We start from the raw sequence: 18743 nt of genomic DNA, 5'->3' as shown, positions 1-18743 counted from the left end.
ACATTGCACATCTTGTTATTGTCAACATTCAACGACAGGAAAAAAGATTCATGCATTTATTTTGAGCTCAAATAGCATCTTTAATTATTCAGATTGAACTGGAACAATGAAAGTGTCTGTCTTTGGAGTTTGATAACTAATTTATATGCAATTTATATAAATCGTGATTGAATAATTCTCCTAAAAATTCAGCTCTATGAAGTACATATTAAACATTTGGGGAAAAAAAATGTTTTTAAACTGTTGTGGTCCAATGATTAGACGGCGTGTGTTTTTAAAAGACGACGTAAACACAGTCAGATCGCTTCCGGATCATGCTGGGTTCACGAACTCACGACAAACTCGGAGAACTCAAATAATGGTGGCGTTCATGGCACCGATCCAGAGAAGTTGGCCACCGCGTTACCACGTCGTAACCTGTTAGAAATCCCAATAAGCAAACCATGTTAGTTAAATGTATTTTATATGCAGATTTCACCTAAAAGTTCACTGTAAATCCTTACAGACACATGTTCTCTGCGGGCGTTTGTTCACAGATCTCTCGGAGTCCGTGTTACAGAACATAACCTGAACGCATCGTGAAGGATTCACGTAAATATTTCTGCAAAATATCTCCAGTAAGCTGATATAAATTCTTGCTCCAGAGCTGCCTTAAATGAACGTGAAGCTCCTTGAACTGTATTAAAATTACAGTATTGCATAGCTATATCGACGTATTTGGTGAGAAAATGTACCGAGATGTGAATATTCTGACGCAGTTATTAGCTATCATTTGACTTTAGCTTTCTTCATCTTTTTAAAGGGATTATCTTTCCTAAAAACGTGTTTAAACGTTGTAAATTTTATCCTGACATTGTTTTCTGACCGAATAAACCCAGATACCAATTGCAACCTTTGCTAAAACATGTTCTGTTTGCCAGACAATTGATTCTGATATAATAGCAATGTTCCCTGGAATTTCAAAATAAAGGTAAACTAACATAAAATAGGAGTTTTCATTACTTTCTCAGTTGAGGCATATGTTTTGGACATATAGACAGTACTCGAGTTGTAAAATAAAATCAGGGGGGATGGTGGATTTTATCATATGGGGACAGATAATTTGTGCTGATTACAAATAATATAATATATTACAAATAATAGCACTGACCAAAACACCTGCAGAAATACTGCAGGAATGACATAGCAGCAGTTAAATGCAGCCTTCTGTAAGCTTTAAATATCCACTGGGCTTACATCAAATACATCAAAACACAACAATAAAAAACATTTCTGAACTTATCAATATGACTCTGTCCTTCACAGGATAAGTAACATGGATCACTGCAAAAACTCACAATCTTAACAAGAATATTTGTCTTACTTCTAGTTAAAATGTCTCATTTTAGTAAAATAAATCTTATTACACTCAAAACAAGACTCATCACTGGAAAAAACAACAATTTTCACCTGTTTCAAGCAGATTTTCACTTAAAATAAGTAGAAAAATCTGCCAGTGGAACAAGATTTTTTTGCTTGTAATGAGAAGATAAATATTGTCCCACTGGCAGATTTTCTACTTATTTCAAGTGAAAATGTACTTGAAACAAGTGAAAATTGTCAAATAAGTTATTTTTCTGGTGATGACTCTAAATGTTGAAATAGCAGTAAAACCACATTCATTGATGAAATTACATAAGGAATGAAAAGGGGGATGGCAGCTTTACAGGGGGGATGATTTTGACTGTTTATTTCAGGGGGGATGCCATCCCCCCTCAACTCGAGTACTGCATATAGACAACACCACGCTCCCCTTTACTTTCGTTTCCCAAATACACAGGATGGCTTCATTTGGCTGGAAGAGGAAGGCTGGAGAGAAGGTGTCGCAGACGGCGGTGCAGCAGTTCGAGGCTGAGGCGGAGAAAGCTGCAGATGGACCGAGCCAGGAGGACGTGGACTGGCTGGGAGCCATCAAACGACGAAGAGAGGTCCTGCTGGAAGACTGTGGTCAGAAGAGCCAGAGGCTCAAAGGTGAAGGTGTGCAGCTGGCTGAGCAGGGCAGGTGAGAGCTCTTCCTGCATACACCTGATCACATCCACAAAACACAAACCAGAATCAGAACCAGGTTTATTGGCCAAGTTTGAACATGCCAGACAGGGAATTTGACTCTGGTTATTTCACTCACTGTACAGTAAATAAATAAATGGCTCTTATTAACAGTACTCGAGTTGTAAAAGAAAATCAGGGGGGATGGTGAATTTATCATATGGGGACAGATAATTTGTGCTGATTACAAATAATATAATATATTACAAATAATAGCACTGACCAAAACACCTGCAGAAATGACATAGCAGCAGTTAAATGCAGCCTTCTGTAAGCTTTAAATATCCACTGGGCTTACATCAAATACATCAAAACACAACAATTAAAAACAGTTTTCTGAACTTATCGATATGATTCTGTCCTTCACATGATAAGTTAAATGGATCACTGCAAAAACTCAAAATCTTAACAAGAATATTTGTCTTATTTCTAGTTAAAACTTCTTTTCTTATCATCTTATTCAATCATATTTGTTATTTACTGTCTAATTATGTCGAATTATTTACTGTCTAATTATGCCTTGCCGCTTTTAATGTCAATGTAAAGCACTTTGAATTACCTTGTGTTGAATTGTGCTATATAAATAAATTTGCCTTGCCTTGCCTTAAAATGTCTCATTTTAGTAAAAAAATCTCATTACACTTAAAACAAGACTCATCACTGGAAAAAACAACAATTTTCACCTGTTTCAAGTAGATTTTCACTTGAAATAAGAAAAAAAAAAATATAAAAAAATATAAAAAAAATAAATAAATATATATATATATATATATATGTTACGGTTAATGTAGAAAAACTGCTATTTTTGCAAAATAGCCGGCTAATGTGCAAAATAACCGGCAGAGCGGCTAATGTAGAAAAACGGCTATTTTGCAAAGTACATACATTTTTAAGCTCAATTGGAACATGTTTCCCTGTTCCAAAAGACCTGGCTCATATTAACAGACTTGTGCGGGCCTTGATGACAAGTGAATGAGGTGATGCCCTCATCCAAACCAGGTGTGTTAGAGCAGAGAAACTTCTAAAACATGTAGGGGCAGTGGTATGCAAGAAATATACATATTATATCATCAAAAGATTCCAAGAATCAGGAGAAATCCAGACGAGGCTGAAAATCCGTATTGCATGTTTTGAAAACCATGGTCAGAGTGTCCTCTGGAGAACTTAATTTAAAAGCCTACATCCTGCATGGTACGGAGTTACTGTAGTTCATGTGGAATGGGCAGCTTGCACATCTGCAAAGAAAGCATTAATGCTGAGAAGTATATCAAGCTACGTATGATCCAGTCCAGATGGAAAGCTTCCCTTCCTTCAGTAAGATACGGTACCTAAAAACCAAATACTGTGTCCGTTACACTAGCATGGCTTCCTAGTAGATGAGTCTAGGAGTTGAACTGGTCTGCTTGCTGACAAGACCGTTCAATAGAAAACATTTTGCATTAATGACTCCCCCTTTTAAATCCTTTAAAAAAAAATAATTAATTACTGCTACTGACTGCTGTCTCTCTTCTAAAATAACCATCATTGTAGAAAACCATCATACTCATACACACCACACACATGCATACATACATAAACGCACACACCCACATACACGGCCACATAGAAGAAATCTGAGCAAAAACATAGATTTTTGTTGTTTTGTACTGTTTTGTTTTCTGTTTGTTTTCTAGTGGCCCCTCTTGTCCTGTACGTGTTTTTGTTTTGCACATTTATATTGTTACCTGTTTTGTATTAAATAAAGTAAAAAAAAATAAAGAAAACATTTTGCATATCTGACATGAAATTTTGACAATGAAGACCAAGGACAGTTAATCAACTCAAAATCTTATATCCCATGAAATTGGGACAAAAATCCAATTTCAGAGCTTCAGAAAGCAGTTTTCCTCAGTTCCCAGATAAATATAAAATGCACTGATGCAAACTCTCCAGGTGGGGGCAGCATTGTACAGATTACGCAAACCCATGAGACACAGTTCACACGTAAATTACCAATTACTCATAAGGATGAACAAAACATTTAACTTGGAATTAACATAACAGTAGGAGGTTTTAAGGTTTAAGAATATTCCTGTATTTCATTTAATGGCTAATTGGTGAACCTAAGATGACATCCAACATCAAGATAATATGATCTGGTGAACATTTGCATTTTTAAATTAACCAGAATAATTCCTCTCACAGATATCTCTTAGATTTTTGATTTTACCCAGAGAGACAACTTTTGAGAGGCCTGAGCACAATTTTTTCCCCATCTTCAATTACTTTTACGTCAAGCCACCCTTTTTAGCCAAGTATCAATCACTTAATAAAACCTCTTTCTGCATAGGATGTGATATTGTTTCCCTTAGTGTCTGCCCGTAATCGTATTTGCCAGGAGAAAGTGGATTTTGTCAGGGAAATGATGCCTCAGTGTTTCATAATGGCTCTTTAGGGGTTTGAGGTGGCGTCTGGTCCACAATGTCACCATTATTTTCCCCTATTTTCCATCTTCAACAACATTGAGTTTTGAATTTATGCTCTCATTGTTAAGGTTTAAATATTCCTGATGTCATCAAGCAGCTCCTTTTGTACGTTTTGTGATCTGTAATTTAGTCACACACAAACGTGAGTGTTTTTTTTTAATTTATACTTGTGAACATTGTGTTGTGAACTTGTTGCAAAGGCTAACACGGGGAATATTTAGCACAATCAAATGTACTAGATGCATAAATCACTTGAAATTTGCACACCAGAATTTTTCTTTTGAATCTGGTTTTGCTGCATTGCAGATTGAAATCTATCTAAACATGAGAAAAGTGACATTTTTTGGAGTCTGCCACTCTGAAGCATTCAGATGTGTGGTAACACAAAGCCAAGAAAGGAAAGACATCAACAATTATCTCACTGAGAAAAGTGAGGCGGATTATTCTTAGGTGGAAACCGTTCAAGAGTTGCCAGTCTTCCTGGGAGTGAATGTCCCCCGCAAATTCATTCTTAAGAGCAGCCTGAGAAATGCTCAGAGAAACTGGAAAAACCCAAGATCTGCTTCCCAGACTCTACAAGTGCTGGTTAGTTTGTAAAATGTTAAAGTGCATGTCAGTACAGAAAGAAAAAGACTCAACAAGTACCAGTTGTCTGGAAGAGATGCCAGGAAAAAGCCTGGCAGCTCTTCTAAAAGGGAAAAAAAAATGTTGAAAACATGCAAACATGGCATAGTTTTATGATGCTGTATCTGAGGACGCCACAAGACCATTGTCATTTTGTAATTGTTGGCCATAGAAAAAAAAAAGATATCAACAGAAAGTTCACCTGTGAAGCACGGTGGTGGAAGGGTGATGATTTGGCGTTGTTTTGCAGTCAGTGGACATGGGACGGGAATTGATAGCCAATTTTTGTTCAGAACCGGTTCCAAGTGTTTCAATTCCTTGAATATTTGCAAACGATTCCCTTTTTTGATTCCAGTGGGCATGAATGACATCATGCACTTTGCATAGCAACATGCGCAAGCTAGCAGTCAATTATAAACATGGTGCCCAAGCGATACAAACGCTCAAAAGTGGTTACATTTCAGTAAAAAAGACGACAACAGGGCAACTTGCAATACTTGCCAAGTAGATATTTCGTCTAACGAAGGAAATACAAATGCAAAAACATTTGTGCACACAGCTGCAATAACAATCAATGAATGTTGTGTTTTCGATCTGCTCCGGACTAACGTCAGTAATTCTCAAGCCAGCAGCTGCAGCAGCAACGTTAGCTTGTCCGTGACTAATAATGCTGCAGGGAACTAATTAACTAACAAACACTGCCTATCATATTTAACGCCATTTGCCTCATTGTTGTCCTTTTTTTCCAAATAAGAATCGATAAGGGAATCGATAAAGAACCAAATTGTTAAGCAGAATCGTAGAAATCCTATCAATTCCCATCCCTCGACCATGAGCTCATCTCAGATCACTGACTCAACAAAACAATGATCTCAAACACACCAACAAAATCTACAACACTTAGACTGAAAAAGAAAAGAATGATACAAGAGACAGAAAACGATTTCTTCAAGTTATTGCAGCTAATGGTGCTTTTACGTACTATCTACACATATCCTCGACTCAGCTTGTTTCCCCTCCTTTTTCCCCCCTCCCTCCAGCCTATTTGACTGAAAATCTAGTGATATACCATTGATTTCAGGGTTCACATGGTGTATTGCTCAAGTTCCTTCTGCAATTCGTCATGTGATAAGGGATTTCAACACTGCTCTAGTTCCATTTCCTCAGTTCACTCACTCTCTGCCTGTTTAGTGCACCGTCACCATAGTCCAGACTGTTTTATATCCGAGCAGCGATAATGCTTACACATTTCTCAGGACATCAGTGTCCATGAAGCTATAAAAGCAGCAGACGACAGATGTTTTCAAATCCAGGATTCCTCCTCGGATAATGGTTTTAAGAAGCCAGTGCTGACGAGTCAGAGTTGTCACGAGGAAAGCTTCATCACATTGAGCAAAAACACATTGGTATATCCTGCTGTTTACATATAAATAAATGGAAAACGGTTGATTCTTGTAGCCGAAACCTTCTTGGAGTGAGATTAGAGTGAAGCTTAGTGTGACCTGTGTTTATTTAACCTGCTGCAGCTTTTGTTTACGCTTGTAATTCTGTCAGTCAGGTGGACAGGTATTGTGTGGCAATTGTTCGGGGATCCTCATCTGTTCACAAGCCAGTTAAACCATTTTTCTATCCCTTTTATTTAATTAAGAACAAGTTATGAAGGGCACACGAAAACCGTCATAACAGGAAAAAGCATGACTCAAACCTAAGCATCCTTCAGATCTGTTTCACTAAAGACTGTTGAAAAAAAAACAATCAAGAAAAAAAATCACCTCAGCGTGTATAATAAGTAAACCTGTGCAAACATTGCGTCAGGTAACCTTAACTGGGTATTCAGTTTCATCACTGCTGCTGCTTTGTGTGATTTATCTCTTGAATGAATTGTGCTTTACTTATGCATTATCTAAATAGAACCTCAGCAATACAAAGCCATGTTTGACTTTATTTAAAGGCACCGTGTTTGTACAGGATGCTAATAACTCTCCCTATTGAAGTCTCATCCAATTTATATTGCTTCTTTGTGAATAGTAAAGAACCACAGTCATAGTGTCGCATGTTTTGCAGCCGTATTAGCCAGGCCCATATTTTATTGTGACAATCCCTTACTTCCCTCTGTTTGATCTGAACCAGCGTGTGTTTCCTGCAGGCACTGGGAAGCCATAAAGAAGTGGGACGAGGCTATCCATCTGACTCCAGACAACCCACAGCTGTATGAAATGAAGTCTCAGGTATGTTATTTATATTTACCAGTAGACTTATTTTCTCGCCATACTCCGTGGGTTCTTGCGAGAAGTTTCAAGGTGAAGCAGAGCATTTAGCATGCAAGCGCTGACTTTTGGAGTCTGTTACAAATATTATTCCAACTTGTGTTACAGCAAGAATAATTAAGAGCGTGGAGTGGACATGGAAGGGAATTTTCATTTGAAGACCCTTATTTAGCCACACCATCCATCCATTTTTTTTTTTTTTTTTTAAATAACCTTTTCTGCACACATATTAATGATTGATGGAAATACCTCTCAATACCTGCGACAAGTGCCCCATGGGAGAGGCTCTTTAGTGTAGGAGGGGGCATTGTAACATGCCACCGGGCATCCCTCAAGCCAGATGCGGTAGACCGGCTCGTGTTCCTTGCAAAAAACTTGCAAATGTGAACAGCAAATGTAATGACTGACATTACACACCTCTACCTCCTTCATGGGTTGCATTATTATTTAGCATGCAAAGACCCAGTTTAGTTTAATTAGAAAATGTCTTGTTTTATTTAATTGGAAATATAACTTACTGTATGTTTGCAAGTGCTGATTTGCTGATTTTGTTTTTCCAGAGATAAAACTTTATATTTTATTATATTTTTAAAAACTTTTTTTCAACTTATTTTACAGAGTTTTGCACTTTATTCATTCATTTTTGGTTTAATAAGAGCAAAGTTTGCACTTAAAGCCCAATGGGGCAAATGTTCAATAAAAAAACAGCATATTTGAAATCATTTCTTTGCCTTTTGTCAATTCACAAAATAATCGTAATCGAAAATCGAGAGAAAAAAATCGAGATTTTATTTTTGGGCAAAATCGAACAGCCCTAATGTCAACTGTCTTCAAGCGATAAGTCAGGGATAAATTTAAAAGCCTGTTTTTTTTTGGCACTAAAGAACTTTTGGCGGTTCTAGATCACACCTGCACACCATTTAGGAGGAGGTTTGGATCATTCCTCTTTACAGAACTGCTTCAGCTCAGACACCTTGATGACTTATCAGGTGATTAACTCCCTACAGGGTGTTCTATGGCGCCTCTATCGGGTTGATTTTTTTTTTTTTGACTGGGTCGCATAAAAATAGCCCATTTTCTTTTGCTAAACCCATTATGTGGTGAATGTTCTGATGCCCTGTTACATCATTTAACCTCCACGAAGCCTTAACTGGCAGGTAGCCACCACAAACTTGGGAATTCCTTTCCCCTCAATGATGGAAAGCAGTCCAGGCCCTGAGAAAGGGAAGCAAGCCCAAAAATCATGACACTCCCTCAACCACATTTTACCTTTGAGATGATATTTTGATGCTGCTAAGTTTTGTTTCAGTTCACAAAATGTTTTTGACAGTATCACTGCAGATTCCCACGATGGTCTTTGGGAAAGCAGCAATGTTTTTTTTTCTTTATAGAGCAGTAGCTTCCTCCATGGACTTCCGGTCTGCTTAAAAACGAATGTATAATGGACTTGTTAACAAGGATCTTTCAAGTCTTTCGATGATACTTTTGGGTTCTTTAGCTCATTAAAGATTCTGTGCTGTGCCTTAGCAGTCATCTTGGATTGCTGCATAATTCTTGAAAGTAGTGATGCACCGAAATGAAAATTTGTGGCCGAAACCGAAACCGAAAATAATAATAAACACTTGGCCGAATACCGAACAATACCGAACATGGTTCTTCAGCAGTTTTTCATTTATTTTGCCAATTTTTTCACCATTGCATAAATCAAATACATTTGATTTAGGCATGCTTTTCAAAGAAAAAAATCTTTTACAAAATTACAAGGTAGAAAATATTTATTGAACATAAAAAAATGAACATTTTTTAATTTCCCAGCATTATGTTGTTTTGGTTCCACCTCCTGGTGAATGTTAGGTAAAATTCTTATGGGGTTAGTTTTTGGTTGGCCAACGATTTATGTAGTAACGTTACGGGACGGAGCGGCCAGTCTATTTCCTTATTTTACAACGCTGTTATTAATTGTTCAGTTTTTTTCCCCACTTATTCCACCGAACACCGAAAGTGTTTTTTTGCCATTTTCGGCCGAACAATTTCGGTTACCGAACAATCGGTGCATCACTACTTGAAAGAGCAGTCATGGTGCTAAATTGTCTCCTTTATAGACGCGTTGTGTAACTTTGGACTAATAAATGCTTAAATACTTTAAGCTTAAATACATTGTGTTTGTATGTTATTGTGATGAAGATCAGATCATTTTTAATGGAAAATGAATGCAGAAAAAAAAACACTATTGACAACGATACACAGCACTGCCTTTAAGGTCGACGGCAGCGTTCCCTAATTCCTGACCTTGAGTGGTACTGCTCTGCATGTTTTAGATGGGGACCTAACCAGCCTAAACTGTGTTTTAGGAATGCCTTCACAACATGCTTGTACATGCCAGCCTGTATATTATACCGTATGTGTCAGCCACACTTTTCATTAACTGCGGGCCGAGGTAAAAACCAGGAGGCTGGAACTGTTGCAGAGTTAACCTCCTCCTCGGTTATTTCAGCAATCATATGCCTCCATTTAAAGTGGCCGACCCAGTAGGATCCACTGACTCAGCACCAGTGTTGTGCATGAACGCGTTCATTTCTGTGAGAACGTTGAACTGAACGGAACATATTTGCAAATAAAGAACTTGAATGAGAACTTGTTCATTCTGCAGATCACGAACTGGGATTTGAACCGTTTAGATTATGTGAGTTTCAATTTCACTGTTTAGGTCAAATTACGGAATAATCCTTCTCATTTCAGCGGGCAGCGCACACATTTAAAATACTCGACGAGGCGACGATTTCACACTACATTACCCACAATGCAGTGCACACTAGCATAGCAACGGGCACCAGCTCCATGGCAACAGTGGCCCGAGCCTGGTGCAGTCTTTACATGACCAGTGAAGAGAGACAGCAGACGCAGCATCAGCGAGCCGTCAGATGATGATCCGCTTATCATTATCTGCAGGAATTTTACACATCGTCTCCCAAAGAGTCCGACGGTAGAAATCTAATCCTTCTGTGCAAATTATGTCCACCTGCGCTGAGAAAACAAGTCAGAGCGTCTGCCTCGTCCACTTCAAATTTGAAACGTCATGTGGAGTTAAAGTATCCGTCCAGTGTGAGAAAATATCTGCAAGTCCTTGACAATCAAAAAAAGTGATCAGAAAGACCAAGAAGACCCAACAGGCCCAAATGACCCCAGTCCCACTGCTGCACCTTCAGGGGGTTGATTTACCAGCAACAGGTAGAAACATTGATAATGGACCACATTGTTGCAGAGTTACAGCCTCTGAGTAAAGTTGAAAAGCCACCAGGACAATACATGATCAGTGGCGGCTGGTGATAAAAATTTTTGGAGGGGCGCACTGGCGAGTGGGGATTAAAACACAACTATAAACTCTACTTGAACATAAACTTTTTTGTTATTTTTTATTACATATCACTACATATACATATTCATGTAGCATATTTTACATAAACGTATTTAAAATTTTTCAAGTAACAAAATAACATATTTGAACCATTTTTCAGATTTTTTTCAGTTATTATATAGAGATATTGACAGATATTGTCTGAAAAATGGTTCAAATATGTTATTTTGTTATTTGAAAAATGTAAAATTTGTTTTGTTGATGAGAAAATATATTTCTCTATTTTTCTTATTTTTGTGAGGGGGGATATTGTTTTTCGGCACTACCTTTTTCTCTATAGCTGATATAACATGAATTACTCCTATGTGGGATCAATAAAGTTCTTATTTTTGCCATCTCAGAAAATTAAATATATTATATTTGGTGCCTAACTGTTTCCCAAGTATATTAGTGCATGTGTGAATGAATAAATGAGACGTAAAACGTACATTTCTTTGTAGAAAGCCACATCCAATATGGTGGTTCGTTGACGTATCGCAGCAGCTCCATGGGGCGGATACGGATACATGTCTATGGCTGTGACTCCGTTTGTATGCGAGTGACAGATGCAATCGCGCGTCTACACTGTCAGGGGTGTGACTTTGATTGACAGCTCATGTATCAATCAGATTGGATAAAGAATGACAGAAAACACACTGATTGGCCACGGGCGCAGAGAGCTGCGCCCGGAGGAGAATCTTTGAGTAACCAATTAGAGACCAGCATGAAGTCACATGGAAGAAAAGTTTAAGAACATGCAATACACACTCATTTGGCCAGCGCTCCTCGCCATTGAAACCTATGTATTTTGGTCTGCACAAAAAACAACTCTGAATAAACCCAGAATGGGATGGGAAGGCTTGAAAAATTAAGTCAGACACATTTTATGAGTGCACAGATCTGATAATTACTTTTTATTACGTAATTTATGTGTACTGTGTCTATATATATTATTATTATTTTTTCCCTGTAATTTTAATGGGGGCGGCGCCCTAGCGCCCCCTATTGACAATTCACCACTGTACATGATTGTATACAGCAGGGATCTTCAACCCTGGTCCTCAGGACACCCTGAACTGCATGTTTTAGATGTTTCCTTGCATCATCACACCTGATTCTAATTAATGGTCATCATCAGCTTGTCATCCAGGTGTGCACAAGTCTGTTTATGACACAGTCATTTTTATCAGGGTGCTGAAGCAGGGAAACATCTAAAACATGCAGGACTGGGGGTCCTGAGGACCAGGGTTGAAGACCACTGGTATACGGTGAACAGTTTTAGGATAGGGGGGCATTTCATTCGTACTTCTCACCTAAAAATATTGAAATGAACTGAATTTGAACTGGTTCTAAATGAAAATGGTGAACTATGAACGTAAACTGTTCATTTTTAAACTATGTGAACTGAACTTTGAACTAGTTCATGAGAAGTATGAACTTGCACAACACTGCTTGGCACACTACAACTCTCCGTTCCACTTGGTGATGATAACACCATTTTCTCTGTTTGACAACTGCCAACAAATTAAAGATGATAGACTGCCACATTCAAGGAACTGAAATGTTTTCAGTTGGCTGTAATTATGCATTGTGCATTTATGGCAATATAAGAAGACACAACATGAACACAAAGAGGCAATGCCATCTCTTCCCAACAATATTCCCAATCAGCACCAAATCAGCACCCTCCCTCATCCAGCAGTTTTTTTTTCATGGCCACATTGGAGTACCACCTAACGCAAGGCAACATCTTGTTTTAGCCTTGTGGAAGTTCACTATTCTAGGGCAGTTCCGGGTAATGGAGCCATACTACCCTGGACCTTGCTAATAGAAACCTGCCTCAGAACCTGCTTTGAGGTTCTGTATCTGTCAGCAAGGCCGATGCAACTGAGTCTTTTTCTGTGGCTGCTTTGAGACATTTTTGTACTACATTGGCGATCGTTTGTCAGCATGATGGATTTAGATGACTTTGTGCTCCAGCTTCTATCTCCTTTTCCTTCCTTCCATTTTCTTTATGTTTGTTTGTGTCTTGCGACCATTTATCCTTTTATTTTTGTTTACAAATAGAAAAATTTAGAAGTCTTTCTATTATTTATCCATTTACAATAACTAACACAATATGATGACCCTAAACAAAACACAACACTTATCCTCCATGGATGGAACTCTGAATTTGATTATCTCGACTGGCTCCAGATTTCAATCAGTCATTGATTGGTTTGTTTTCGGATGTGTTTCGGGTTTTTTTCGGGTTTATTGTCGGGTTTATTTTCGGGTTTTTTTGGGTTTATTTTCGGATTTTTTCGGGTTTATTTTCGGGTTTATTTTTGGGTTTTATCGGGTTTATTTTCGGGTTTTTCGGGTTTATTTTCGGGTGTGTTTCGGGGTTTTTCGGGTTTATTTTCGGGTTTATTTTCGGGTTTTTTCGGGTTTATTTTAAGGTTTTTTCGGGTTTATTTTCGGGTGTGTTTCGGGTTTATTTTCGGTTCTATTTTCGGGTTTTTTCAGGTTTATTTTCGGGTTTTTCAAGTCTTGAATATTATGGTCATACTTTGTCCAAATACTTTTGAGGACCTGAAGATGGAGCTACATTGTTTAGAATGGCTGTAATTCATAAATTGTTGTGGCATATTTTTGTGAAATCTCTAAAATTAAAACTGAAAGTTTCCACTTTGATCGCATATTCACTAAAATGAGTTGTGGTAGTGCATAGAAGCCAAATCAGTATAACCATGTCCGTCCACTACGTTTGGACCCACCTTTACATGCATTCTGCTGTCAGCTTTGACAGTTTTTTAAATGTATTTTTCCCTAAATAAAAAACAAGACTGTGAAGTAGTTAGATGAGGTGAATGGGTCCAGTGTGACGCTGTTATTTGTGAGCACTTATCAATGATTAAGTTAATCTAACACTGTGGTATTCAATGTTTTGTTGTGTAATTGATGTTCTAATGGGGACTGAGTCATTTCAGTTGAGCTGCAAGGATCTAACTGACACACATTTATGTTCATCATGAGTCTGGCTGTTTACCAGCAGCAAAAAACTGAAAACTTTCCCTTTGAGAAACTTAAAACTGGCAAAAACATACAATATGGATTTGTCTTTGATGCTTAAACGTAAATGTAATGCACTTCCAGAGAAGTTGTTGCACATTTTGCTTTTGAATTTACTCCTGTTTTGGTTGTTACATGCGTATAAAATCTTAAATCATGTTTGTTGCATCTGCAGGTGCTGACCATTCTACACGAAGTGTTTCCAGCTGTGAAAGCAGCAGAGATGGCTGTGAAGTTCCACCCGCTGTGGTGGGAGGGCTGGCAGACTTTGGGCCGAGCTCAGCTCAACCTGGGAGAGGTGGACCTGGTGAGTCTGGCTGGAGATGCACCCCTAAGAATAACGGAAGTAGCATGTTTACAACGACAGGGAAAACTGCTAATAAGTGTTCACTCGAGCCTTGTGTTACATGGAAGCGTCTCATAAGGAAAGGCAGGCCCTGATATCACTTCCATGCCACATGCTGGATCGATTGTAGTGCAATTTTCATCTAGCAAATCTCATGAGAATCCAGCTGACTGCAGAGTAACTGGAATATTTTAATTTACAGGAAGACGAGGCTGATTAACGGCAAATGGATTTTGATTGAATTGTCACAGCACTCATAAATACGTGCAACTCTTCCACGGTGATTGACTGGCTTATATTTTGTGTATAACATAACATGTGCTGCATCGTGAAAAGGAGGATCAAATGATGACCAGCAGGGACTGTACAGCATCTGAGCAGTTTTCAGCAGAAGTGGACACAGGTTTCTTAGCTATGTTTTAAATAATTTTAAAATATATTTATTTGTTAACATTTATGTAACCAGGGAAAGAAACTCTTGAAACTTAAAGGGGACCTATTATGGCATCTAATACCTATTTTAGACAGGACTTGGATGTCTTAAAAACAAGCTTTTGATTGTTTTTGTTAAATAAATTAGAAATTCAGTCTCTAAGCCATGTCTTTATCTTCCCATTCTCTAACCTCATTATCTATGCAGGATTCTGAGTGGGTGGGGCTATGATAATGAGGCTCTGTGCTGATTGGCTGCCTGAATGACGTGATACACCGCTATGAAAAAATGGCGGAAGCTCCGGCCGGCGGAGTTACCGTGTCCTAACTGCATGCGATGCGAGCGAGCGTCAGCGACAAAATCAATTCCATCTATTTGCTTTATTTTCTATTGGACTGTCCTAACTGGCCGCAGCGACACAGCGCTGCGTGGCGTGCCGTTTTGAGCTGAACATTTGTCGGATGTCCTGCTTCTATTTTCTTCCTGTCGCTCGCGTTGAAAGCCGGTTGAAAGCACTGTAGGAAACGGTCATGGATGAGGAACAGCTGATCCTGTTAGCTGGAATGAGAAGTTATCTCTATGATACCTCCTCATTTCACTACAAAAACCTCAATAAAGTGGCAGCTGGCTGGAGGGAGATGGACAGAGAGCGTCTGATGTCACGCAGTGCGACGCGATAGTCGGACGCTCGCATGCAGTTACACGGTTTTCACACGTGGTTTGCATTTTGGTTACGTAACGAAAATGTGCAGAATCTGAACGGCTCGTAGAAGTCACATGACACTGGATGGCTCATCCGGTACAGACACTGCAGAATTTGGTTGCTTTCCTCCTTCTCTGAGTTGGCAGGCTGAGGGGAGACCACTTTATATATGTTAAAGCAAGAAAACATGTGTTTTTCATAATAAGTCCCCTTTAAAATCTAAAATGACAGCTTATTTCAGATCTTTAATGGTTTCAAGGGTCATTGTGATGATCAATCATTACATGTCTTAGCAGAAGAATATAGAATAATCAAATTATGCTTAAAATCAAGAGGTTTAGGTTTGAGTTTTGGAAATTAATCCAAGTGTATGGAGCAGCATATTTAAGAGTGATGTTATACAAAGATAAATTTGTCCCTTCCAACTTTTTATAGTGTGTACCGGTACTTAAAATCATTTTTTTTCAATGTAAATAGAATAAGTTTGTCACTGGAGACACTGAGAGAAACTACCTTTGTCTTTTTTTTTTGTTCAAAACTGCAAAGAGTTTGAAAAATAACACACATAAGGTGTTGTTTTATTTAAGAAAACTTCTCTACTTTTCTTGAAATGCAGACATGAAATTCCATTGTCTGTAAATGGCTACCTCAGTTTTTTGCAAAGCCGTTAAGGTACTTTACATAATTCTGTTTACTACTCTGTGTAAGCTAACTGTCTCTGGGACGAAAGCATACCCCGTCGCCCGAGGCTCGGATGATTGCATAAATGAGTGCAGAACACGTCCGGACCTGTGCGTGTATGAATCGGGAGGATTGCAGTTGCATTGTTCGCTCCTTGAGAGCCGAGCAACCTTAGTTGAATTCAGGAATCCTGGAGGCTGATGTCGCTCGTGCACGCCCGAAAGCAGGAGACCTGTCCAACTGCTGCTAAAACAACAATGGGAAGTGTTGATAGTTAGCTGCGCTTAAACGAATCCAAATAGACACACCTCCTCGGGAATGAAGTTTAAAAAAAAAGAAAAAAAAAAGTATTTTTAGTGCGACTTGTTCAGATGAGTTTTAAAGCGCGCTGTGCACAAACATGTTTGACTGGTGCCTGTTTGTGAAAATGGGACTATAGTTATTCCTTATTTTCATTCCCATAACCTGTTGTTTTCTTTCCCTTCTCTAATATCCATTAGAGGGGGTGCAAGTTGCACAAAGTTGCACCATTTTGCACTGTAAATGTGTAGTCAGTAGATGAAGTTGTAAGATTTCTGACGCTGTCAGAAAATTAACCGAGTTGGTCTTTGGTTTTAAGACGTTTAAGACAGCCGTGGTCAAACTGCTCTCACTGTACTGTCTCTCACATCTTTTGTCTATGATAGCCATTAGTTTTACTTTTTAATGCATTTAAAAAAATGTTTTATGTAAAGTGTGCCATAAACCATGAATACAAGTGACTGCATTAAGGCTCAGTTATGGTTCTGCGTCAAAATGACGCCGTGCCTACGGCGTGTGGTTTGGATCGACGCAGAGGACACGCCGTCACCTGCGCCGTCTCTGACGTGCACCACCTGAAAATTGTAACTACGCGTCGAGGAGACGCCGAGCACACGCAGACCAAGAGCGCTGTGATTGGTTCGTTTGAAAGCGAAGCATTTCCGGTTTCCGGTTTGAATCAGTAGTGAACTTCCAGGGCTCTTTTCTTCGTTTATATGTGATTTTTTTTGTTTTTGTTTTTTGCACAATAGTTGTCCTTATTTCTTTGATTTACTGTGACTGGAAAAAGTCGGATAAACCATTCAGAAAAAGATCGCTAACTAGTGGCCGCGGGGGGTACTGCACCGCGACCAAATGGAGAGACGGAGAAGTCAGAAGGGTTCAGCACGGCGTCACGGCTGCGGCGTGTGCTCTGCGTTGGTGTGACGCAGAACCATAACTGAGCCTTTAGTTTTACTCTCCGTCATTCTTGGTATGTTGTGCATTGTCTCGTCTTTTTGGTCACAATTAGTGACCATATGTGAGGGATCATGGATCAACTGGAAAACAGAGTCATGCTTTTAAACTCAACTATTTTTTCCACAAAAAAAGACTGGTACAGACTCTGCATTGGCTGCAGGAATGGCACTGATTCAGGTGTCAATCACCTGCTCCATTCTTGCCTCACTTGTAAACAAGACTCCAAGATACTGAAACTCCTCCACTTTGGACAGCACCTTCTCCCAAGCCAAACATTTTTTTGAACAAGGGCCATTGTCCCAGATTTGGAGGTGCTGGAAATCTCAACTCGATGACACTCACAGGACCACAACATCTCCAAAAAACATAAATATATAATATAAATGTATGTGCAAGGCGTGAATGCATTCTCAAATGTTTATGTAAACATTTTATTCAAAAGTACCAACACAAATTTGCACTTGTACTCTCTCAAGAGACTATTTTTCTGAACATGTTCACTTGTTTGTATTAGCCTGCAGCTTTTGTGAAGGTTCTCTCCGGTCTGCTATCAGATGTTTGCCAACATATTCTGGTTTTTCTGGTCACCATTATGAGTCACAACATCCATGTTGACTAAATTGAATGAACCTTTTTTTTCTTAATCTGTTGGTAGAGTACAAAACATCAGTCTACAAATTTGGTTTACAGGTGTAGTTTGTTTGGATTGTGCTCAGAAAACATGAGGGATCTTTCAACAACATCTGTGTTACAGATTCATCAACAGTAATGTAAAAAAAAAAAAACTAACATAGAGTTGGTGAAGTTGTTTTCACTTTTAATCATTTGTACAAGACACATTGCGGGAACAAGATTTCCTTTTATACATTGAAATGCATTATGAGAAGTCTGACCTAAAGTGGCTCATGCTAAACACATGCATACACACCTGGCATTAAAATGTATAACCCAAGTCAGATCTGACCTTTCTGCTATAAATGTACGACTAGCTGCACTGCCACAATTGATCATGAACACCACATAACTTACTACTGTGCATGTCTTTCTGAAAAATACAGAATAAAACACACAGAAAAAGATATACTCAAACTTTATTCAACAAAGGAAACGTACAACAGAATTCAGAGTGTGAATAATAAAGGAAAGATCCTCCACAAACACGAAGAAGGTCTTGAATGACAAAGAGTGTCGTTATTGTAGTTTGTATGTTTTTGATCCCTGGGCGTGGACACAAGTATCCCAGTATACCTTCATATGTGTCCTGTCTGGTAGTAATGGGCGATATTTTACCGTTCACGATAAACCGTCAAAAAAATTCCCCACGGTAAGAATTTGTCATCTCACGGTAAAAATGATAAATTCCCGTTGATGACATTTTTGTGTAAAACTGATTTATGGTTCTGCGTTAAATCCACGCACAACGTGAGGAAG

General features: G+C 38.7%; 1 protein-coding gene across 1 annotated transcript in view; it reads left to right on the top strand.

Annotated features, from left to right (window-relative positions):
- Nucleotides 1-427: 427 nt before the first annotated feature.
- ttc33 (tetratricopeptide repeat domain 33) overlaps nt 428-18743 on the top strand; it is a 20086-nt gene continuing 1770 nt past the window's right edge. Inside the window, 4 exon segments of the mRNA XM_061733305.1 lie at nt 428-617; nt 1820-2041; nt 7321-7402; nt 14065-14196. Coding sequence (XP_061589289.1) covers nt 1821-2041; nt 7321-7402; nt 14065-14196 — 435 coding nt within the window. The 5' untranslated portion in view covers nt 428-617; nt 1820.

Source organism: Cololabis saira, chromosome 11 (assembly GCF_033807715.1).
Source record: "Cololabis saira isolate AMF1-May2022 chromosome 11, fColSai1.1, whole genome shotgun sequence".
Classification (NCBI taxonomy): domain Eukaryota; kingdom Metazoa; phylum Chordata; class Actinopteri; order Beloniformes; family Belonidae; genus Cololabis; species Cololabis saira.
Note: the sequence above shows the minus strand (reverse complement) of the source record. Positions and strands in the feature narration are given on the sequence as shown.